The 24340-nt window shown below is 35.2% G+C and overlaps 1 protein-coding gene across 1 annotated transcript in view; it reads right to left on the reverse strand.

Moving 5' to 3' along the window:
- The window catches only part of LOC135079274 (limbic system-associated membrane protein-like), a 74604-nt gene extending 55772 nt beyond the window's left edge, over positions 1 to 18832 (reverse strand). Inside the window, exons 1-3 of the mRNA XM_063973889.1 lie at positions 18728 to 18832; positions 17063 to 17401; positions 834 to 961 (exon numbers count right to left, since the gene is read on the reverse strand). Coding sequence (XP_063829959.1) covers positions 834 to 961; positions 17063 to 17132 — 198 coding nt within the window. The 5' untranslated portion in view covers positions 17133 to 17401; positions 18728 to 18832. The remainder of the gene's footprint in view (positions 1 to 833; positions 962 to 17062; positions 17402 to 18727) is intronic.
- Positions 18833 to 24340: the final 5508 nt, after the last annotated feature.

Below are 24340 nucleotides of genomic sequence, written 5' to 3' on the forward strand. Positions count from 1 at the left end.
ACTTTGACTTTAACAAACGTCAAAAATCTGTCAAACTCCATACAAAAAACACCGGCTATCGTCAAAGTTACGGTCAAAGTTAGGTGATGCAACTCAGCCTAAGATTGCAAAATTACACTTTGCAAATCGGTATTAAGCTTGCTATGCCGCCTGATGCCATAAATAAATAAAAATCCGAACTCTAATTGTAAGATTTTATAGCTAAGTGGAAAATTACGCTTGTAATTTATTTAGCCATTAAAGTCTCGGTAAAAAAGCCGAGAATACGCGCGTGTTAACCTATTTTATTGTAATTGGGTTATTTAGGATTTTTTTTAACCACTTAAAACATAAATTAATTGACAGGCTGTCTGTCCCTGATTTTATTTTCTCAGGTGCTACTTCATCAGCTAGTTCAAAGATATAATATTATTATAGAGCTATAGTTGAATTAATTTAAACAGGTTTTAACGCGATACGCGGATAGGTAACATTCAAATATTACCTGTATTTGAATGACGTTTAAAATTAATTCAAATAAGCAACGCGAACGTTTAAAAATAATAGAACTATAGGTTCTCACTTTGGAAAATGATCGGAAGCTTTTGGTCTGCACCTCTCCTCAGTCAGGCCGAAGATTGAAGCGAGCTTCACCTGATCCACAACAATGCTGTTATGGCGACAGACCTAGGTAAAATGGTGGTAGCTAGCCAGGAGGACTTAGGTCAAGCCCTACCACTAAGCAAAACAAATAGAAAAATCCACTTCCACTGGGAATCGAGCCCAGGACCTCTGGGTCTGGTATTCAGGTATTAGTCAGGTGATAAACTCATTCAAATATCATTCATACTCACTTTGTGCTTCCCCAGGTTAGTCACAGCACAACCAAGCACTGCCTCTCTCCCAAGAAAGAAGGTGTGGTTCCCAATCGGCCGCTCAAACTCTGGCTCCTCCAAAAACTTTTTGGTAGTCATTTGCGAGTCTGAAACAACGGTACTTGTTAAACATTCATGTCCATTGAACATTGAAAGCGATTATGGGCCCAAGTTCTCATCGGTGAACTTGGTAAAATGTCAAAAGATGCCGGCTAATGGGAAAAGTTGGGGATCGTGGAATTCGGCTAATATTAAAAGTCGTTTTGTGCCTTAACTTGTAAATATGGCCATAGATCAAATATCCATTTGAGGTTTACGATGACGTATTGGGCTGTGATTTTTGATGTATGACGTGAACTAGATTGAATGCAGGTGCCTGAGTTTAGAAAATACCTGTAATAGTGCCGTTGTAGTGCCGTAGTGCGTTGTCTTGATATGGTTTTCCTCTTTGAAATCTGAGTAACGTTTTCTATAGTTTCTGATGTGCTGATTACGAGAAAAATAATAAAAAAATTCCATCACGTCAGGGATTTTTGATATTGAATATTTAAGATTTTGCTCAAAAATGTCTGAGCGCCTACATTTTAAAATTTATAAAACGTCATTAAATTACTTTAGCTTCATTTTATTGCATTTAATTAGTGTAAGGGGATATAGAAATTAATGCAAATCAGTAATTTGTTAATTAATACCTAATGAGTATATGTAATTCGCATTAAACATGTCGAAAAAGGGGTATTTTGGCTTAATTTCGTAATGAGCTCATTCATACATAATGAATAGGTAATATTACCTAATTGTTGTAAATATTATTAGAAAAAGGTGTAATAAAGATAAACCAAAGGGTTTTTGTATAAGTGATTTAGCAAATTATGTTGTTGAACTGCGAATCTTGCAACATAAACTTTAAAATGTCATCGCAAATTTGATTAAATTCTCCGATCAGTTTTTGTAATATTTGCGAGAAATTTATGGTGATAAAACAACGAAACAGCATTACAGATTTTGTGAAAAATATTTACAAAAGTTATTTTGGATACGTTTTAAGTAACCAAGACAAAACTTGGACTCCTCATTAAATTTGTTATCTTTTTTGGCTTTGGCTTGTTTATTAGAACTTCGCAAGTGGTCAAAAGGATAGAAAAATTGCTTTAAAATCGTTTCGCCTATGCTATGGATATGTCTATGCTCCGACTATAAAGAAATAGTGGCCAAAATGATTGCAAGTTTTGGTGTAATGGGTTGTAACATGAGCATTAAACTTAATTTCCTTAATTCGCACATTGATTAATTCCCAGAAAATCTAGGAGCCGTTAGCAAAGAACAAGGCAAAAGATTTCACCAAGATTTGAAAGAGCTTGAAGTCCGGTATCAAGGAAGATGTAATACTAGCATGATAACGGACTATTGTTGGTTATTGAAGCACGACTATCCAAACCGGAAATTTAAGCGAAAATCTAACAACCGAAGCTTCCAGGAAAAAAAAGGACTAGGTTTCACATATAAAATTTACATGTAATTTAGACAAGTAAATAGTTATCATTATATTTTAGTAGTTTTTTAAGTTAAAAGTAATGTACTTCTTTAAATATATATTTTTTTATGTGACAACTTGTGATTTTTTCCTATTTTCTATCTGTACCTTTTTTTGAAAAATCTGGAGGTGATGGAGAAAAACTAAGTACATATTCGTAATCAGCGCACCAAAATACCTTAGAATCAGCTATCAAATTCCAGAGAGGAAGTTATGACCCTCATTTTGCAGGCCTGTGTAGTCTTTAAATGTTTCGTGTAAGTATGTGTGCTTGATTTAATAGTTACCATAAGTAATACTCACTCAAGATTTGGGTTAAAACGAGATAAAAATATGTTTCTTAATTACAAATTAAAATTCATGTAAGCAAGTACAAAATCGAGAGTCGTGATAGAAGAGAAACAAAAGAACATCGATATTGGGCGATGGAAAAAGAATGTGGTTTTTCTTACTGGCCAGTGTTGCGCGGCGAGGGCGGCCGTGTGTGCCGCTATACCCAATATACCTAATATCCTTTTTTTTCTTTAGTTGGTAGGTACTACGAAAAGACTACGCGCAGACCATCGATTTTTAGTTGGCTGATAGTTGTGCCCGATTTTAAATTGTATGAAGAATCGGCCAAATCAAATCGGCGTAATGTGCGCACTTCCATACATGCCCATACTGATCAACTGCCCGACTAAACTATCGGCCGACGAAAAATCGATGGTCTGCGCCTAGGCTAAACGTCGTTCTCGTATTTATAAATGCATTCACACAATCATTTTCCTCCCGTGGGAATTGAATCCGCAACCACAATGACATTGTAATATTTGATGTGATAAATTAGGTAACTCAATAAAAATAATCATAAGTGATGATATTTTGCTCTTTACAATAATATGTGCGGACGATGATCCAGTGTTAACACTGTGACATCTTATGTAACAAGTACATATACAGGTGCTATTTATTCCAAAAATGTATAGCCTTATTTCTGTCGACTGATACAAGTTGCAAATTCCTTAACCGACTTTAACAGCTATGCCAAAACAAGTAGGTACTCTATTATTTATGCAGCTATTCTCTCTCAGGTAATACCGCACACTAGTCAATGTTTTGACTGCCTCTTCAGAGCTGCATTTGCATAAGCACCAGCCTAAAATGTAGACTGAATATTACGCGGGATTATTCTAAGTTTCTTAATATAACTTAAGCATGCACAGGATAAATATTAATGTTATTTACCTATCTGAAGTGAAGTTGAAACTGTTTTAGTGTATAAGTAAGTTATTCGTCAGCTCAATTAACTTCAATATTGTATTAATAAAAAATAAACAATTTTTTTTGTGTGCTAATTGGTATTTTGCCATAATAAAAGTTGAAATTCTAAGCAGCTTACAAAACCAATTTTTTCTAAGTTGATTGTACCCTCAGATCATATGATCTGAGATTGTACCTATCAGATTTCTAAACAAACTTAGAGGACCTTACGAAAATACTCGTACGTAGGTATAAGTCCTTACTACTTTAGCCTGTTCTTAGGTACTACGACTGATTACTGGTACTTTAGCCTAATTAAAAGTCAGAACTCTATTTCAGTCCGGACCTAAAAAAATACCTGTCGCTTAGACCACTTAGACATAGCAAAGGGAGCTCACAGATGAGCGATAATATATCGGCGACTGCTTGCGACTTAAGTCGGCGACGATCGGCAATAGTCACCGTTAACAGATTCATATTAGACGACCGTCGCCGACGCATCGTGAATATAGATGACCCACGCTGAACTGTCCCACCAAACTCAATGACAGGGGGGCGCTACCATCGTTCAAGTACATATATGGTTTCCAACATGGTAAAAATCGGAACCAGCGATCCGGTATTGACGGTGGCGCCCCACTGTCAATGTCATGGATAGGACAGTTCAGTATTTTGGAACTATACCACCGATAGTCGCCGATGCATCGCGACTCTCGAAGACGGGCAGTCTTTAACGTATAGCCAGAGTGTCAACATGTCATGACAGCGAAAACGAGTCTGAGACTAATCGCCTATCGCCGACAGTCGCCTAAAGTCGTTGACCGTCGCCTACCATATTCGCAAGTAGTCGCCGACATAATGTCGCTCGTCTGTAAGTTCTCAAAGAGTTCACTGACTCCCTTCTAATGTCCATAACGATCGGGAGCCCCCGATCATAATTCGAGGAGTTTATGCGGCTTGAGCTAACACGTTAATTAGGTCAGTCAGTAATCTGCGAATACCCTCAAATAGGGTTAGCCAAACGGCCGCTTGGTGGTAAGTGGCGCTACAGTCGGGAACAAATAAAACTGCGTGTAATCTTAAGTTAGTATTAAAGACGTACTCGTATAATACAATTTTGTCTTCAAGCTACTCTTTTTCTTAATTTCATGAAACTTTTATTCTTCCCGTGGATGTCATAACAAGCGACCAAAGAACAAACTAGGTGAACCGACGATCTGGTGGGGATCACGTGAGTTCTGCCGGAACCAAACGCTATAGGGTGTTTAATGAACAGGAGCTGTCTATCTTGCAAACTGTAAGCCAACCAACGTTGACACTGAATCGTCTATGTAGGTACTGGTAATGTGAATAAACCTCTTTCAAGAAATAATAATGTTCTATCAAAGAAAGTTCAATCTCCGCTTGAGATTCATATCATTTCTCATTTACAATATTGCTACATTCAATTCGCGTGGACTGTACATTATTAGATCCAATACATAGCTAGTGAGAGCACTCGTGAGCTTGAGTATATCTTTTACTAGAAACTATCAACATTATTAGTAATCAAATTGGTAATATGAGTGCTTTGGATCAATCTGTAAACTCACTTGCAAAATGTAAAAATATTTTATTTATTTTGAATATAATCATCATAATCATTTCAGCCACAGGACAAAGGTAAATAATAAAAATAATAAAAAGTAAAAATATAAGGTAAATAAGGTGATAAAGGTAGCAGGAAAGCGCTGGATGCAGACAGACCAACTGGTGCGATGTGGAAGAGTGATTGGTGCATTGGAGGAGGCCTATGTTCAGCATATGAATATACTCAATTACATTTTGAACGTTATTATTACGATGATAAGTTATTTATTTTATAAAATTGGGCATCTAAAAAACGCTATCATACAACAAATATGTTGGGAATATTTGGTTTGAATATTAAAAATGTTACAAGCTATTGAAATGTTTTTAAATTCGTTGTCATCCATCGTTACTAACCATTATAATTTGAGTCCTGATTGGTTTTAACTGGTTTGGATTTAATTGGTTTTTGCTAATTATTTAAAGCCGTCGGTAACTATTAATAACTTTTATTGGTCACCACTTAATCTCCAATGCGCAGTTATTTGCCCTGTTATTAAAAATAGGTTACTATATTTATCCTTGAATTGATCCTGATAAAGTTATTTGTAGTTTAGATAGCTGAATCATAACCGTCTCAACAGACAACTTTTTTAGAAACTGTAAGTACTTTAAAAAGAGAGCTAGAGAACTCTTGAAATTGTAGATATAGATGTACAGATGATGGCACATCTAAATAAACACTGTAACACCTTAATTTATTACCCGAATAAGAAGGAGGGTTATGTTTTTTGAGTGTGTATGTATGATATGTATGTTGGGTATGTATGTATGCCTACAGTCTAAACGTCTTGACCGATTTTAGCGTGAGAGGTGTCGTTAGATTCGTCTTAATAGTGAAAGTGATACTGGCTATATTAAAATTAAAAAAAAATCAAAATGGCAGATTTTAGGCGCCATAATGTCTTCAAAAAAAAATTTATTTTCTCAAAATCTATCGAGTGGGGTATCTAAATAAAGAGCTTTTTAAGTAGCTTACAAAAATGTATGTTATTTAACTAAAAAGATTAAAATATATAGAATAATATTGAACAAACAAAAAAACTTCTCTATTTTAGTTAATACAAATAGAGACTGTAGTAATGCTGACTAGTACTAAAGGATACCTTTACATTCTTGACATACTATTCGAAGTAAGCGCTTTGGCTCATCTTTTGTAGCGTTCAGAGCCAAGGAATGGAATTCTCTACCTGCGTCTGTGTTTCCGAACTCATTCAGTAAAGGCGAGCTTTCAAAGTACAGTCAATGGACATCTTCTAGGAAATCTAGGTAAGTTCATTCTATATACATATTATATCGCACCTCGGGTAAATAATTGTTACTCGTATCAAGAACTATTCTAAAAGAAATGAATATAACTAAAAGTTTACCTGATGGAAATAAATCATGCTTACTTACTATTTAATTGGAACATGATGTTTGAGATGTTTAATAGTCAGCATTATAACTACGAAAATCTCAAGGAATATTTAACTACTAGCTTTCCGCCCGCGGCTTCGCCCGCGTTGAATTTTGTCTGTCACAGAAAACCTTTATCGCGCGCGTCCCTGTTTCAAAAACCGGGATAAAAACCATCCTGTGTCCTTTCCCGGGACTCAAACTGTCTCTATGCCAAATTTCATCAAAATCGGTCCAGTGGTTTAGGCGTGAAAGCGAGACAGACAGACAAAGGATTTCATCCTGGCGATTTTACAGTAACAATAATCCTGTTGGGCAGGTTTACCAATGTAACTCTTAAAGCAGTCGCTTAGTTTTAGGCTTTCACTAAACTATGTAGGTACCTATAACCCGTAGATCATCAATTTGTAAACTGCCTTATAAACTGATTTAAAAGACGTTTAGTAATTAGAAGTACATTTATAGTGAATTTTAGTAAATGAATACACTTTTCAATAAGACTATACCGACAGCCTACACAAAATCTAAAAATAAAATTCCAAATTGGGACATGGTAAAGTTAACAAGATCGTTGTTTTTGTTCTTGTTACTAAGTCATCCTCTTAGGAACAGTTTTAATCAGGTTTCTACCATTTAGATGGAGGTGTGTCTCGTTTCAAAATAATGAAATTAAATCTACCATTAATGAAAATATTTTTGCAAAGAACAGTTTGGGAAGGGACAGATTTTTTTGCCTCAGCATTGGCTGGTATTATTGTCCTAGGGCATGGTCAACGTAAAAAAAACCGATGCGAACGAACTGAATCTAATCATTATTTTAATGTTTTGTTTTTTGGATGTGTCTTGACTGGACTCTTTCGGCGAATGACAGCAAAAAACGGGCAGTCGCTAGCAAATGTTAAGCTACATTTTCAAATATGTGGAGCTTTCATCATTACAGTCATTCTATTAGGTTTAGTACCTTTCAACGTCAATGCGTGGTCCAGCCAATACGCCAAAAAGGGTCAATACTAATTAGGCTAAAGATAAGCGAATTAATAAACTGTAATTCACCATCAGGCACATCAGACTTGAATGCATTGATCGCCATCGCTGCACGCCGGCTGATCGCGTATGATCGCGTATGATCGCGTATGATCGCGCTGGTTTTGCTAAACCTTAAGAAAACCTTTACAGGCGTCAATTTTGTATAGATACCTACGCTATGACTCGCTCGCATTGCAACATTGAATAAACTCTCTAGCTCCAATACATATTTTTAAAATTGTATTGAAATTTTAAACAAAAATTGAATGTTTGCACAAGAAAATAAGTCATAATTATAAATCACTTGTATAGAGCAGAGCTCTTTTACATTTTTAAGCATCCAAAGAATCTCAAATTAAATTCTCATTTACCTAAATCGTACATGAACTGGTGCCTAAATCGTCTGTTTCGTCGGTGAGTCGGACTTAGATCTTTTCTAACCGCTTTGTTAGCCAGTTTAGCCACTTGTTGTAAGTCCAAGTTGAACATTGTTATGCGGACGAGTTAACAATGTCAAAACTTTAGTTTGTACATTTGTTGTGACCCTGTACTATTTCACCGCAACATAAAAGTACTTCTCAATTTTCCTTGCTATGGCAATGCGTTGCATATTGGATGGGAAACGATCTTTGAATGGAGTTCTCTTTCTTTTAAAAATAAAAGAAATGTTTTCTTTGAGTAAAATTTTCTATCTACAGTATTAGGTAAGAGTACTTTCCCTCCAGGTGGCATTACACAATTCCAACCTGTTTAAAGATAGTAGTAATATCATCTTATTAAATTCTCCTCCACTCAAATCCTCTATACCCAAGTAATTAAAGTTCTCTATATTTCATTAATACCCTCGTATTTGTGGTGACACTAAAAATAGCTGTCATAACAGGGAAGTGAGACGTGAGCACACGGTGGGACTTTCCCATATAAAATCCCAACTAGCCAAGCGTAATGCTCAGTGTTCTTATGGATACAATGAGAAATGACATAACTGTCATAGTAAATAATCTACCTCAGGGGACAAGTAAACCGCAGGTGTTTTTCTGGGTTAACCTGAAGGATACGATATAATTTTATTGCGATATTCATCATCATCATCTCAGCCATAGGACGTCCACTGCTGAACATAGGCCTCCCCCAATGCTTTCCATGTTGCCCGGTTGGTAGCGGCCTGCGTCCAGCTCCTTCCTGCTACCTTTATGATGTCGTCGGTTCACCTTGTGGGTGGACGTCTCACTAAATGATGTCGGCTAAAATTGTTATAATGCCACGATAAGAGAAGATATCATGTCTTCAATGCACTTATATAGGACTGGTATAATATTAATAGACCAGCTACATGGTTTGCTTAACCGATTAATAAACCAAGCCTACTTAATTAAACAGGCTGGGGATTAATAATGGGGCACATAAACCATAATGATGGTTTCTTTCTTCACCTGGTTCACGGTATATGCTGAGTATGGTCTCATTGCTCGCAATAGCACTGTATTGTATACTTTTGTTTGTACTTTTCTTTCTAATATTAGGTGATGTCATACCTGCAGAGATTTTGTCAATATTAAAAAAGCCCTAAATTAACTTAGATAGGCTAATTTGGTATTGACTTTCAGCAACCATACCTAAATGAAGAAGAATCTTTCGTTGACTCATAAAGCGCATTTTCCTTTGAAGAACTTTCATAAGCAGTCTGTTCTACATAGCAAATGAAACCGACACGTGTAAACAGAGTGGATTCCAATCGATGCAAACACACCCTTACAATCACGTACCTGCCAAGTGCCTTACGAAACTCGGAACTTTAAAACTTCATAGCTGTAATAACAAAGGCGTCTCTAACAAAGTTATCGTGCTATCTGGGGAAACCAACTTTGAACTTTGTCAAAACTTATTAAAGTTCAATATTGATAGAATAAGTAATGCGAAATCAATTAAGTACAGCAGATGGTGTATTGTAATGAGTGTTTATTTGTTTTGTAGACACTTCTATAATTCTATGGCTAGTAGACTAGAGAAGGCTATAAATATGAAATATGAAAGTATGTAAGCATGAGATTTTTACGTTTGAGACCATTTAACCGTCATAAACAGGATCCCGAAGGATTTTTAACCAAAACAATAAAATTAAATATAAAAGGATTTCAAAATAAATGTAGTGTTTATTTTGAAATCCTTTTATATTTAATTTTATTGTTTTGGTCCCTTTTATAATTTGAAATTATTTTTATCAGGTAAAAAGGCAATGCAAGTAATGGTCTACATAATAATAAAATGGTCAATGTTTCAGTCTAATACAACAAAGGCATATCAAAGTTTCGCAGTCTACACACCCATGACCGACATATGTCGTGACTTTTGACATGTTGTCAACATGGTTGCTATGAAATAATGTCTCCGACACCAAGCCGCCGGGCTGTTGGCGTGCTTGGACATAGAGTCCATAAAGATACAAACCAAAGCTTATTATAGTGTAAATCGTGATGCTTATTTTATTACAGTATAAACTTAATTTTGATACAGGTAATAAGTAACACAAACAGAATACAGAAAGAAACACAAACATTTATTTTTAAAATAAACAACGTTCTTTTTCCATTCTTTTGCCTGTTTCTGTCATCTAAATAAAAAAGTAAAATAAAATAAAACGTTTGCCAACACTAAAAAAAACGACAATCGAATAACAAAACAAACATATGGACACGCTACGAAACCACCATATAAAAGAGCAAGACCTCTAAAACAGTAATAAAACAACTTACATAAAAACAAAACTGAAAAACGTTTTTCATGCGCAAATGTCGTAAGTGCCATATGATGTAGGGCTGTCATTTTAATTAAATTAATTTTATAAATTATTTCTTAAACTTAAATTTTTAAAATCCAGTTGATCATTCAGTTTTATTAGTTGGTCCTTTTTAGGGCACTTATACGCGTCCCAAATATAGCTACCATTTCGAGAAAAAACTCGGTTTATGCTGAAAAGTGGCGGAGGAAACTCAGTCATCTTTGTCAGCCATTTATTCATTACTAAGAGAAGATTTGATTTCAGTCCTGAAGTAGTAGTAAGTTAGTTTAATGCTACTAATTTATATTAATAAGTAAACAAAATCATGTTTCAAAAGTCAACATAGATATTAAAACTTTTTACAAAAGTAATCCATAGTCGTTAATAGCAAATGGTTAGTAGTTACGATAACGACAAAAAAACGTACCAACCAAAAGGAGAACCTTTTATTGAAGTCAGTTAAAAACTAAAAGGTTTGTGCATTGGTTATCACTATAGCCTTTAGTGACTTCCTTCACTCCCAAAACCATGAAGTGTGAGTTATGGATTGCGATAATTTATCATAAAGGAAGCCGACAGCCCTACCTGAGGGTAGGCGGCGGCAGTTCGCACCTGTCACCGAATGCTAATGTGGCGGGTTCACACAAATGCGCTGATTCGTAAGGCGGGTAATACACAAGAGGCAATGGCACGGAAACGGGAACATTTGAGTCGGTATTAGAATGTAATGGGCATTTGGCTGGAAAAATGCAGTTGAATAAAATATTTTTCCCAAATTAAAATGAAAATGAAAATGTTTTATTTTATAAATACAGTTGATTAACAAAATATTTTGGTAACCATCCTTTTAAGTATAAGAATACCTGTAGTAGGAGGTTACCGCTCTTCCAAAAGTATTAACATACATTCTTAGTTAGTGTGTTTGTGGTGTACTGAGTGAATTTGTGTGTAGTGTTATGAGTGGTGTATTGAGTGAATTAGTGTGTTGTGTTGTGAGTGGAGTGTTGTGTGTATTATATGTGTAGCAATTTATTTAATTTAATTTGTGCCATCCCATACGTCAAGTCAGATATCAATCAATTCATCATCATATTTATTAGTAACTAGGTAGGTGTAATCATAGAGAAATGTTATTTCAATTTGAAATCCTGTCTTCCATGACTAATAAAAAATGTTGGAAACTAAAGTAGCAGACGCACCTAACATAGAATCGGAATCCCCTCTCTCATAGATACCACGCATCTACAAACATAGTGTAGGATTTCAAGCAGGTAGTTGTCACTGGCTGAACGAAAAAAAAAGGAGGAAATCGTGCTTTGTGGGCATAGCCTAAATCCAGCAATAGGCTGCTATATGCTGAAATTATGAATAATGATTGATATAGTAAGTAACCTGTCTCATGGTTAGGGGAGACCTTGGAGAGTTATACCGGAGGAGAGTTGTGACATTGTTCATTTTTCTTAACTTATTTACTACTAGCGAGCTCGTAACAGTGCGCGTTTTTTATTTTAAATCTCGAGCTCCTCTGAAATCTAACAGAGCAAATCTCCAACAGTCCTCGGTCTCCCTACCAAAAATAGCATGTATTCATAAAACATAATACAGTGTGAGTCACGTTAAAGTGTACATATGAAAATAGATGAAACTAGATCTATTTTTATCGACAAAAAAGAAGTTAAAAAATTTTTGAGATTTTTTTTTAATTTTTTATAGAATTTTTTTTCTTGCAATTACTTATTGTAAAGAAAACGTAATAACTTTTAAACTAAGCGGTATATCCTGATAAAATAAAAACAGTAATAATGCTAAATAACAGGCGATACTAAAAAAATACAAAAACTACACAAAAAAGGCCAACAAATAATAAAAAATGATACTTTTTGAAAAAAAAACTGCTTAAAAATTCGTGTTTTTTTGGTTATTTGATAAATTTCTCCAAAAAATGCCCCTATAACCGGTAGTTTTTATTATTTTTTATTGTTCTCTACCGTATTATCTTTGTAAAACCAAAAATAGCATGTCTCTATCCCTATCACAACATTTGCTATGATCGTTTGAACAAAGGCCTGCCACAACATTATTCACCGCTACAGGTAGAGACAATTTTAATTTTAACTAAAATGCTTATTTTACTTCGAAATCTTTTGTTTTTATTTGAAATCTAACTTGTCTTTATCAAAATTACAAATCTAGAGCCATTTTCAGTTTTGTTGTTAACGAAGCGTTGAATGGCACGCCCGGAGAGGCTTAGTTCAAACGATCATTGCAAATGTTGTGATAGGGATAGAGACATGCGATTTTTGGTTTTACGAAGGTAATACGATAGAGAATAATACAAAGTAATAAAAACCACCGGTTATAGGGGCATTTTTTGGAGAAATTTATCAAATAACCAAAAAAAACACGAATTTTTAAGCAGATTTTTTTCAAAAAGTATCATTTTTTATTATTTGTTGGCCTTTTTTGTGTATTTTATGTATTTTTTTAGTATTGCCTGTTATTTAGCATTATTACTGTTTTATTTTATCAGGATATACCGCTTAGTTTAAAAGTTATTACGTTTTCTTTACAATAAGTAATTGCAAGAAAAAAAATTCTATAAAAAATTAAAAAAAAATCTCAAAAATTTTTTGACTTCTTTTTTGTCGATAAAAATAGATCTAGTTTCATCTATTTTCATATGTACACTTTAACGTGACTCACACTGTATATCCTAATTGCCTGAACCTTCTATCTTATGTACCTACCTATAGTCAACCTGCTTACGATCTGAAGGATCTAGGCTTGACTTTCAGACCATACAGTTTTGTGGCGAAAAAGAGGTGCTTTCTATACATAAGATGTTTCTTCTGTGTTTACCTTGATGTTCTGCTCATTATTACAGCATAGCAAAACATAACGATGGAAACATGTTAGAAATGTAATCGTTACAACTCTTCTACTAAATTTTAAATAAACAACTTGAAAAAATCGAACTGCCAAAAGCGGGACTCGAACCCACGGACCTTCCGCTTGCCGGGCGACTGCTCTTTCAACTGAGCTACTTAGACACTGGACGAACCTGTCGTGGGTTCGAGTCCCTCCTTAGGCAGTTCGATTTTTTCAAGTTGCTTATTTAAAATTTAGTTTGAGAAGCGACTCTATTCCCTAAGAAATTTTAATAACTCTTCTACTGATTTGTAAGCGTCTTACCCTATCGTTATTCCCGCAAGTATTATAAGAAATAATAACGAGCCATTTCTGCCATTATTCAGGCCCGTCGCAGGTGGGCCGCGAACAAATGGCGCGGGTTACAAACGGAAAGTACGGCAGCTTGCTAATGTCAGCTTGGACCTGGTTTAGGTGTTGATAAGCTATAATACAGGGTGACTTTGTAAATACTCGTAGTATCCAAATTTTTTTAATAAGCTCTATAGAATAATTTAACAATACAACTTTATTTTAATTATTTTTAATGGTGGTATTTTAACTATTGAAATATTAACTCTTTGTGATGAGTAGTTTCATTTTAATGTAGCTTTAGGCCGCGGTTTTGCCCGGGGTTTTTTCGAAAATTATTCGATTTTTTCTCGGCGTAAAAACCATTCTCCGACTTCAACGAACATTAAAAAAAAGAATTGGTAAAATTGATCGTTGTTGAGTTATGCGCTTACTAACACATTTTGCGATTCATTTTAATATTATAGAAGATGGATGCCAGTAATTTAAACAATATTAGTCTCTAGCTAAAAGCTTTGTAGAATTAGCCTGGACATAAAGATAAGCAATGATAAGCAGTTTCGCTAATGATTGTGCACTTAAGATTGCTAGTCTATTTGTGGCTAAAATATAAACGTGACGAAGATTATTATGCAAATAGCGCAGAAATACAACATGAAGAAGACGTCTAGATCAATTTGATGATAAGCAATTTGAAGAAAGTGTAAATCTAATACCATCTGAAGGTTTGTATGATTTGCAATATTTCATCTGTACAAACAATATTTACGAGTATCTTACTAATTGAAGGCTGGTTTTAGAGTCGTGTTGACCGCACGCTGATCGTCAGCGCTGACAGATCAATATGACGTATGTAATTGAAGGGAACGTTCCTGAGTGACGCTGATCGCTCGGCGCCGACACTTCATACAATTCGGCTGTCAGCGCTGACGGTTAGCGTGCGTCAGCAGGTAGCCTTTCGAACTAAGCGGCACAGACGCAGCGTCTTTAGCTTTGGTCTAAAAGGTAGCCTTTGGAAGCGAGTTAGTGACGCGGCATTGGTGGCACAAGACCAAAGTTATAGACGCTGCGGCTGTGACGCTTAGTTTGAAAGGCTACCTTAAAACCAGCCTAAGAACCAAAGCACACGATGCGTTGCGGCACCGCACTACAAAGATTTCACCGTATCGCGCGGTGCGTCGCCGCACCGCTCGTGTACCCGCCACAAATACATATTTCTATGTAAGACGACGCAGCCACACCGCTCCGGCGTCGCACAGACGCCCCAACGCATCGTGTGCTCCGGCTCTAAGAAGTTATACTAATAAGTAAAGAATACGTTGATTCATTCTAAATTATACTAGATGGTCTAGATAAGAATGATCCCAATCCCAATCTTTAACTAACAAATAACAGTGAGTTCTGAGGTGGAAAAGCAATCGTAATCATTTGACAGTTCATAACGTACAATTATTCTGTCAAACGCTTTAACTGACTTTATCGCATTGATAATGATTGCTTTACACAATTCCACCTCTGACTCTTTACTAAACCTAAATGTAAAACTTGTGTTACCACTATTTTAGTCAAAACTTAAAAATTTAAATTGGCACAAGTCAAGCCTAATCGAGTTAGTGAAGTTTAACAAGCTTTTAGTGTCCTAAAAAGTTATTAAAGTTTCAGTCAATCAAATTAAGGACAGAGGGCACTATCGGATGAAACATTCTGAAACTTAAAACAAATATTTTAAAATTATTCTCTAGGTAATAAATAAGGCGATTATCACACTGCACCGTGCTCCGCCGCGGTACGCGGGACGACAGATTTAATCATTATATGCAAGTACCTCACTTTGTATAGAAAACACGCGCGGCACAACACACTGACAACGCGTTTGCGCGCGGGATTCGTTAAATGTCGCCACGCGGACCGCGGTGGAGCGCGGTGCAGTGTGATAATCGCCTAAGTGTGACTCTTTATAATCAAACTGTGAACTATATTTTCGTTTAAATAGATTCAATACACAAGACAACAATAACCTAATGGTGTTGGCATCAAACTATGGGTTGAGGGTCCTCAATTTGATCCCCATCGACTGCTGGACCACTATGGCTAGTCACATAATAGGTAACTTAATATATATACAACTTTTCCAAAGTCTCTTGTATTTTTTTTTACAATGAGAAGGCTCCTGTATCTCACGGATGGAAAACGATGATCAGGCAGGATAATTGGGAATCAAAACCGGGACCTCTGGTGGTGTATGTGTAACAAGCGCCGTCTCGAAAGTTTTAGGAGACGTTTGAACAAGGATTTTTACTAATAAAGTAGTAGTTAAAATTTTATTTATATTTTTCTTGTGAATACTTTCATGTGTACTACCACCCTGAAATAGCCGTTGTTTTACAAAACCACACCCTGTATAGACTAAAGCAACCTCAATTAATTTACTTTAAGCTTGATAGTCGGACAAAGAATATAATAAGTCACCACACATTGATTTATATTATCAGTCCTAACACTCAAAAGATTCCCAGCGAAAAGTAATGCGGCCAATAAACCATACCAAAACACGTCGATGGTTTTATACCTCCCACATTGGAGGTATAAATCTCGAAGAAAGGGCGTTATGTCAAATATTCACTATGATAAACGGTATCGTATACGAACATGCCTAAAAGAAATGTTCGGGCTAGTTTCGTGACGAGGATTTGAGAAAACCTTTGAGGTTTGACTTTGCCCGCGGTTTTGCTTGTTTTTGTTTTTATTGTCATCATCATTTCTCAAATGACAGAACAATAATGGACTTCAAGCCCTCCTCAAACTATTATTTTTGTAGATATGGTACCGGAAATGTGATAAATTGAAAATTATGAATAATCGCCGGTAATTTTCACATTTATCACATTTACCGTAAAAGATATACCAACCCGGTATTTTTGGACACTTTCTATTTTCTTTTTATTGATTCAACAACTGAAACAAACCAACGTCTGTTTGTCGACCTATCTTTGTTTCAATTTTTGATACAGTCTTTAGATAAAGTTGAACAAGTGATTTAAAAATTCAATTCTTTATAAAGATTTTACTATAAATTCCGGAAATTCGCTTTCACGACTATTTTAAAATCACGTGTTTTTTAAATGTCGTAAAATCCTACGTAATAAATACAAAGAGTTGCTAGTTACCATTCTATAAGTACATATAGGTACGAGTAACGAGAAAAGATTTTTAATTTTGTATGTTTGTAACAAATAGACCCAAAAACTACTGAATTTAAAAAATTATTCACCATTAGAATTCTAAGTTATCCCTAAATAACATATTAGGCTATACATAATAGTAAAAAACTAGTGTATAATATTATACTATACAGATACTGATAATACAATGTTGACTCACCTTTCATGGCCATCGTGGGTAACAAAGCTATAGCCTGCAGCAACCAAAAACAAGTCCGTTCGATCCACATCCTAGCCTATTTCCGTATTTATCCAAAAGAGTACATTTTCAGTCTATCACTGAGCCATCGCGAATTCATCGGACGCACTGGACGTTCATTTGTTAAATTGCAGCTGCATTTGTTTTAGTGCAGTTTCATTTGTTTTAGTGCAGTTTCATTTGTTTTAGTGCAGTTTCATTTGTTCTACGAGGGCTTCATTTGATTCACCGTAGAACAAATCAATAATAGTAGTACGAGTGATTATCGGTTATTCTGAATATTGAGTGTTCATTTCAGTTCTGGGTAGGTATTAAATGTTTTTAATTCTGAATGCGCAACCAATGTATAAGTAAACGTGGTTTTGGTAATTTACTTAGGATGGATTCAACCAAACAAGATTAAATATTAATCTCAGAATAAATTGTCAGTTATTCGACATTTTGACATATTTCCCATACTGTAACTGTCAATGTGCCAGTTATACCAGGGGTTATTCTCGGATAAAAGCTAGGTTGAATCGGGCCTTAAATGGGTAGGTACCTATATGATAAGTAGGTAACCATTATCCTAATATCAATTTATTTATTTTGTATTCTTAAATTAGTGCAATGATTACTTAATACAGCATTGTTCATTTGTATAAAAAAGTATTCATAATGATTTAGTAATATTATTTCCTATTACAATTGTACTTATCACTTTAAAGCAACTGGTGAATTTGTTAAAATTGATAAATTGTATTACTAATTTGGGAATAACTAACCCAAAGTATTAAAGTATCAATAAAGGGATTATATCACAAAGGCTGTAAGTTTTTCAAAAATGATTTTAAACAAAACCACAAAAAATATATTTAATTATTATCAGGATTACATCTTGATTACACAGTTAATTGATTTCCATTAATTTATAATAAAATTTTGGTTTTTAGAGTTATACAATTCTATTAAAGTTTTTATGTTCATCTGAAATTGTTATTCATACAGACTCGATAACAATTCAAAACTTGTACTTCATGAAAGAAAGGGTTAATATTGAATTAGCCTTTCAAGAACTTAGTTTCAACTACTGAATTCCTGAAATTTCTACTATTTAAGTATCCCAAAAACAGTACCAAATGAACTGACGTAACTTTACTCAAATTTGCGAAGGGTCTGAGTAAATTTACTCAATTAACGTTATCTGGTTTTTCCTTTAAAATTAAACTGTTCACTTCTTAAGGTCTTATTTGGTTTGCAAATTATCTGTAAATATAACTTACAAAATTGTAACGTAAATATTGACTCGCTCGCTGATGAAAGGTTGGGGAGAGCTTTTGTGTTTTTATTCTGCTTTTTTTATTAATTTGATGATTTAATATTAACTTGAATTCGTGATTGAGGAAAATTTTAAAATGTCATGTACAGAATATAAAATATATATTATTTGGGAAATTAATTGAGTGATTTCAAATAACAATAATGATAAATGATCAATGAATGAATTCGGTACCAAGCCCTGGAATTTGACTGTATCACTAAAGAAGACTTATAAAATATACTGATATAAAAAAACGACTTTTTTCAATAATATAATATTGAAACACAAAACCACGTTAACTCGTAATCACTATATCAATTGCGCACCCAAATTTTCACTATTTGCTTTCACAAATTATAAGTTACAACTCCATACATCGCAAACACCGTGGAGCGATACAGCGAAAACGCTACGAACGTCCGCCCCGTAGCGAGTCTCGTAGCGCACTGAGGTAAACCCACGGCATCGTAGCACACAGCTACGAGTTGTGTACCGTAGTCGTAGTCCGTAGCGTGCTGTAGACGCGACTACGTCATGAAAAGGTCGCCTCAAACGCTTAAACCGTGCGCCTTTTGCATGAATAGAGCAGTGCGAATGTGTTTTGTTTTTACTGATGTTCCATTTTTGAATGGCACGTTTGATGTTTTTTTGCGGCTCGCAAAGGCGTCGATGTGTGAGTGTGTACGTAGTTTTGTTCAAGTGTGAACTCGCACGTTTTCAAAGAGTTTTCTTGTTTTTTATTTATCCATAGCTTTTTAATTATACTTGATGACTTATTTTGCCATCTGGCGATATTCTTTTATCAATATAATGAAAAGTAAGGAAAATATTTTATAATTAGAGTAAACCATTCCATTCCAAGTTTGATTGTGACTCGGACTATATCTTCTAACCAAAATCGCCAGTGCGTAGTGTGTACATACTGTTACACAAACACTGAATATAAAGTGATGTTAGTGTTATGTTTAAATTCTGTAGTCAACATTTAAACAAGTGTTGTAGCGTAGAGAAAATAGAGCAGGTACATAGTTTGCAATCTACATAAACTCTCATGCATACCTAGAAATCTCATGCATATATTATGTTATGTGTTCCAAGATTTCTGTTACCCACAAACAATGTAGGTAATCTTACTTTTCTAAGGCTGAGTTGCACCACCTAACTTTACCGGTAACTAAAACGATAACCGGTTGTTTAATACCTCCATGCTTAATACTGGCTGATTTGATAAATTTATATAAAAAAAAGAAAAAATGGAAAAAATCTGTCAATTGATTTTACGCATTCGCAGCTCGCTTTTGTCTGAAAACACAATACAATTTTTCTGCGTTGTTGTCGTATCAAATATTATCGTTTTCGTTTTCTTAGACCCACTGGTCAAACTTACTCCACCGGTGCTTTTTGTATGGAGTTTGACAGATTTTTGACATTTGTCACAGTTAAAATAAGATGGTGAAACCCAGCCTAAGAGAACTTTGAACGCCTCTGTATTCTAGCGGTAAGAACCCGGCGGTCACGGGTTTGGTTCCCAGTAGCAGATTTTTCTATTCTGTTTACTTGGAGAAAGGGCTTGTTCTAAGTCATGGTTAGCTACCACCATCTTACCTAAGTCTGTGACCATAACAACAATGTTATCAGTAACTGAGCTATAAATAAATCCAATTTTAAAACCAAATTAATTAAATCAGCAACTTAAAAGCAGGGATTAATAGCTAATCAAAATATTTTGTTTTCAATGTCATCTATTGAGAAACCAACAAAATATATTTTGCTAGCTGTTCCCGCGAAAATCGTTTGAATAATATTTCTTTTAAAAATAATTATTCTAATCGGACCAGTAGTTCCTGCGATTAGCACGTTCAAAAATTGTTTGCTTCAACAAAACAAACTCTTCAGATTTTTATTATTAATACTAGCGGCCGCCCGCGACTTTGTACGCGTGGGTCCCGTTTTACCCCCTTAGGGGTGGAGTTTCGTAAAATCCTTTCTTATCGGATGCCTACGTCATAACATCTAGGTACCTGCATGCCAAATTTCAGCCCGATCCGTCCAGTGGTTTGGGCTGTGCGTTGATAGATCACTATGTCAGTCAGTCAGTCACCTTTGAGTTATATTTATTTAGATAGATATTGAGCCCCACCAATGGCATTCAACCATAAAATATTAATTTGCAGTTTTAATAAAAGCTGAATTACATACCTTTACCATGAAAACAACAATCCAATGCCCGAAAAGCCCCAATAACTAATCTATGTATTTAATAGAACCCGATATGTGTACATTTGTGTACAATATACATGGTGTTCGCTAGGCTTTTTATGTCATACAAACATAGTCCGTCAACATTCATCATTTATGAGGATGTATTTTTGTTATATTTCATCTTATACCTATTTGATTAACATTATGTTTACTCAAAGAATATGTTAGTTATGATAAAGATAGATATTTATTGTACACATATCGGGTTCTATTATGTTTGGGTTACTGTGAAAATAATCGCATCTGATTTATGTACTTTTCCTAAATTAAGTTAAGTTAAAGTGTTTATAAGTACTTAAATGTTATTCTGAACTTTGTTACGTCTTGTTTGAATAGTGTAATTGGTACTACCGTTCTATTCATCTATAGATACTTATAATAAATCTGTAGAGAGGTCAAGTCTGTACATGAAATTTAACTTCAAAATAACTATCAGGGGGTGATTAGTGATCGATACTGATGCCAAAAATGCAATCAGTAAAATTTTTGTCTGTCTGTCTGTCTGTCTGTCTGTCTGTCCGTCTGTATGTTCCTTATAGAAACAAAAACTACTTGACGGATTTTAACGAAACTTGGTACAATTATTCTTCATACTCCTGGGCAGGTTATAGTATACTTAGGAATTCCCTCGGGAACGGGAGTTAGCGGGAAAATTCTTTAGTATGAAAAATCTAAACCGCTTAAGTTAGACGCTTGAAATTTGGCATGCAGGTACCTTAGTAAACTTAAAGCTTAGTTACAACAGGATATTGCAAAATTCCCACGGGAACGGGACTTAGCGGGAAAAAACATTTGTATGAAAAAATCTAAACCGCGTAATATAGATGAAGGGGGTAAAACGGGATCCACGCGTACGAAGTCGCGGGCGGCCGCTAGTGAATAAATAAATAAATAAATAACCTAGAGTAATAATTTGTTTTGAAAAGAAAATACTATGCCAAATACATACATACTTTTATAATAATATGCATTGTCAATCATACTGAATAAACATTTTTTCTTACTGAAACTACTTTACATCTGAAAGTAATTATTTCTATACCGAAGAAAAATGCATGAATTGCTTATTTATTCGTTTCAGCCAAATGACGTCCACTGCTGGACAAAGGCCTCCCCCAAGGTTTTCCACAATGAACGGTCCTGCTGCCCGCATCCAGGCTCTTCCCGCGACCTTTACCAGATCGTCGGTCCACCTTATTTATTATAATTGTTGAATTAACAAGAACCAATTTTTAAATCATGTTAATGAAATAAAATGTTTCATTATTTTGTTTGTTTATTAATAATTAATTTATTAGACCAACACATCGCCATTTTCATCCTTAATAACATTATATTAATCATGGAACTTAAATTGATCTTGTCTATGCCAATAGTGTCGTACTACGCGGTAATGGCTGGAGCTATTTCGTGTGTGTTTAATAGTGTTGTGAAAGTATCGATAAATGTGAAACATCGAATGCTTCAGGGTAGTACTTGAATCCATGTGCTGTTGCTTGTCGAGGCACTATTCTGAACAATGTATAAATTGGTTGGCAAACGCAAGGATTTTAAGCAATATAACATTGTTAGTAGTACCTATAAGCATAAATATTAATAAACATAAATTAGTATTAGCAGTAGAGCCGTAAGATTAACTTGTAATTACTTATACTAAGTTCTTGATATTGTCAAAACTTGCAGATACCTATTATATCTAAGCAAAGTACGCCTATAGGTCTCATTGCATGACACAGGCATCACTCCAGCCTCTATTGTGTGTGTTATAAAATTATTGATAGAAAATAATAAATAGTCACCAAAAAGTTTATCGATAGACAGAAACTATTGTATTTTTATCGATAGCCAAACTATCACTGTCACAACACTAGTATCGTGTTGGCGGCAGAAACTTTGGTCATTAGGACGAGCTTGTAAGTACTTGATACTGGAGGGTTTTGGGCTCCACCTGCTTTTACTTACACGTGCTATAGCATTGTTTGGGTGCTATAATTAGCCTGCAGAGCTATGGCCTTAGTTGCCTAAGAAATTGTCAATGTGTCTTAATAGTTAGGGCGATATGGTAATTTAGGAGTTAGTACCCAACTGAGGGGTACAAAGGGGGATCTGGGACAAATTCCTCAAGGTCTTAGGTACTATGTTAAATTCTAGTTATTTTAAGGTAATTATTATTGAAGCTTATTCCTACTGTAAAGACATGTTTTCAGTCTTCTCTTGTCATTCATGATGATAATCTTACTTTGAAAAACTGAAAATGGATGCGATGATTTTGGCATATTTTCATATTATGCTGTCATTTACATTTAATTATTTCATAATCATGTCAGTATGAGGTACTTATGTAAGTACACATTTTTAAACGGGGCAGACTCTGCCAGGCAGTATTAAAATGTTCGTTCGTTCAGCCAAATCACGTCCACTGCTGGACAAAGGCCTCCCCCATGGATTTCTATAATTTGACTGGCTCCGCGCTTCCCGCGTACAGGTTCTTCCTGTGACCTTTACCAAATCATCGGTCCACCTAGTCGGGGGCCTACCCAGCCCACGCTACGTCTTCCGGCCCTAAATATTAAAATGTATGAGCTAGTTTTTATAAGTCTTTTGTTTCAGATAAGTTTCAGTTTTACTCATCTCATACAATTTACACAATACGTTGTTAATGTATTGTTTGCGGTGACTTTTATGGGTCCACTAAAGAACCTAATAGTTATTTATGGGCATTACCATCGTCCAGGTAGCACAATGAATGAAGACGGAGAATGCTTATTCCATTCCATACACACATAATAAATTATGAATGTGCGTGGCGTGCGTGGGCAGGCCTCCCACTAGGTGGACCGACGATCTAGTGAGGGTCGCGGGAGGTGCCTGGATGCGAGCGGCGCAGGACCGGAATTTGTGGAAATCCTTGGGGGAGGCCTTTGTCTAGCAGTGGATGTCTTTCGGCTGAAACGAATGAACGAACGAAATTATGAATAGGACAACAAACCTGGGTAAAATAATTGTATTTCAAATAATATGGTTTCCAATAATCATAAGGCTAACAAATCATGTACAGAACATACTAAATACTTACTAATATGTATATTTTTCTTTCGGCTCTCGGTATAGAGAGAAAATTTGCATTGATGTAATTCTATATGACATTTTGATCTTTCGTACGCGTGAAGGTATATGCAAAATAGAAGATCAGTCTCATGTGCCTCAATACATGACGTATTTTATTTACAATGAGCCTACTGCCCTACCCAAGTGTAGTGGTGATAATGAATTTATCCTGTTTGATAAAACTTTATGTGGAAAACGCGTAGCGACTACAGGCGAGATATTACATTTCTTTCAGCATTGTAATAATTTATGCCGCAAATAAATAGCGATATTAAATGGTACCTTTTACACAACACCCACGCCTTAGAACAACTGGCTTCTACAAATAGCTTCCGCCTATGGCTTTGCCTAAATGTGATTTTCTGTTACAGAGAATTTATTTATTTATTTTTGTTATGGTGACAATAAAGGTTTATTTTTTTTAATTTTTTTTTTTTTTATTTATTTATTTAAAGACTTTATTGCACACACAACAATGTTCAGTACAAAAAGGCGAGCTTAATGCGAATGAGAATGAATGAGAATCGTCACATTCACGTGCGTCTCTGTCAAAAACACTTTCGTACTAA

Source organism: Ostrinia nubilalis, chromosome 16 (genome assembly GCF_963855985.1).
Source record: "Ostrinia nubilalis chromosome 16, ilOstNubi1.1, whole genome shotgun sequence".
In the NCBI taxonomy this organism is placed as follows: domain Eukaryota; kingdom Metazoa; phylum Arthropoda; class Insecta; order Lepidoptera; family Crambidae; genus Ostrinia; species Ostrinia nubilalis.